This window comes from Lipotes vexillifer, unplaced genomic scaffold, assembly GCF_000442215.2.
Source record: "Lipotes vexillifer unplaced genomic scaffold, Lipotes_vexillifer_v1.1 scaffold680, whole genome shotgun sequence".
Taxonomy (NCBI): Eukaryota; Metazoa; Chordata; class Mammalia; order Artiodactyla; family Lipotidae; genus Lipotes; species Lipotes vexillifer.
The window spans coordinates 534109-535767 of NW_006780838.1; the positions used below are offsets into that span (position 1 = coordinate 534109).

At 55.7% G+C, this 1659-nt stretch overlaps 1 protein-coding gene across 1 annotated transcript in view; it reads left to right on the top strand.

Moving 5' to 3' along the window:
- Positions 1-336, top strand: part of P2RX5 (purinergic receptor P2X 5) — a 15752-nt gene extending 15416 nt beyond the window's left edge. Inside the window, exon 13 of the mRNA XM_007454175.1 lies at positions 267-336. Within this exon, the coding sequence (XP_007454237.1) occupies positions 267-336 (70 nt within the window). The remainder of the gene's footprint in view (positions 1-266) is intronic.
- Positions 337-1659: the final 1323 nt, after the last annotated feature.

A 1659-nucleotide genomic window follows, 5' to 3' on the forward strand; every position in this document is an offset into this window, starting at 1 on the left:
TCTTGGCCAGCCTCGCCTGTTGCTGTGGGGCCGCAGTGGCTGCCCATTGCTGGGCCAGCTCCAGAGGCCACGGCCTGAGCGCCTCTCCGTGCCTGGGCTGCGGCCAGGGACCCCTCAGACTGCCGCTCTCTATGAACGCTCACTGCCTGCCACGCTGCCAGCCAGAGGCTTCTGCAGGCGGAGTCTGCCTTTAGGGAGGCCGTCCCTGCCTGCAGGGCTCCCAAGCGTCCTCTGTGCCCTGTGTGCCCCTACCCGCCCACACACAGGTCTGACCACCAGGGGAATGGAAAGGTGAATGTGGAGCAGCTGCAGAACCTGCAGACCATGGAGGCATAGCCAGAGCTGTTGGCTGACAGCAGATTTGGTGAAGATTTGAGGGCAGAACTGCCCACAGCTCTGAACTGGGAAGAGTCATCGTCATCCACATGGGACGGGGCTTCCAGGCACAGCCCTCTCTACTGCGCTTTGGGATCCTGCTACAAGCTTTTTGTTGTGTGTGTGGGGAAGGGAGCCTCCCAGTGGCCACAGTGGCTCATGCAGAAGAGGCCCTGGGGAGGGGAAGGGTGGAGGGCAGGCCAGGGGCCTAGAGTGTTTTCATTTTTCCTGAGAACTTAGTAGGGCATTCAGTTATTCATTCACACAACAAACACTGATGCCTGCTGCGGGCTGGGCCCTGTTCAAAAGATGCTTGAATGAGACGCTGACCTGGCCCCCAGGGAGCGGGGCACACATGTAATTCCCTTCAGAGCCGACAGACATGACAGCTGGGCCCAGCACTCTGGCCTTCCTCCAGCCTCTAGCTGAGACCTGCACAAATCCCTAGAGCGAATGATGGCTCCTCAGAGAAGGACCTTGGCCAACACCCAAGGGGACATGTGGCCTTGCACCCAGGGGTGAAATTTAAAGGTGGCCAAGGAGGCAACTGGGAAAGGACTGGACCTGTGAGGAGGCAGCTGGCCATGAGGAAGGAGAGCCTCGGGAAGCTCAGGGGATAGCGTCTCACCCAGATGGGAGACACATCTATCTGCCTGTGTGGTTTGGCTCTTGCTGTTCTGTGGGGGCGGGGGGGGGGGGTTTGCAGTGTCCCTGCTCAGCTTCCCTCCCTGTCTCCTCTAGGGCTCCATCTGAAGGGCTAATGCTGACGAATGGCGCTCAATCGTCATTTCATTAGGTGGAAACAGTTGTTACTAGGTTGGCCTTCAACCCCCTCCCTCAGTGTCTGTAAAGCACTGCTACTCAGAGTGTGGTCTGGACCAGCAGCATCTGCATCATCTGGGAGCTTGTTAGAAATGCAGTCTCAGGCCCCTCCCTCATCCCCCTAAATCAGAACCTGCATTTCAACAAGACTCCCAGGTGATTCATGCACACGTGAAAGGTTGAGAAGCAGTGCTTGAGGAGATATACAAAACCTGGTTCTCAAAAGGTCAGTTTTGGTGAGTGGCATCAATTTCCAGGTCAGACTTACCGCAAGCTACTCTGAGACCAAGCAGATTCCCCCCTTCCCTCCCTCAGGAAAGTGGCATTATGCTCAATTCATTCAAATTAAAATATTTTGACTAGGTCATACTTAAATGACTCAAAATTTAAGAGGTACAAAGAACAGAAGTGAAAAGCTTCCCTCCCACCCGTTCCCGGAGGCAACCTGTGTTACCAATTCCA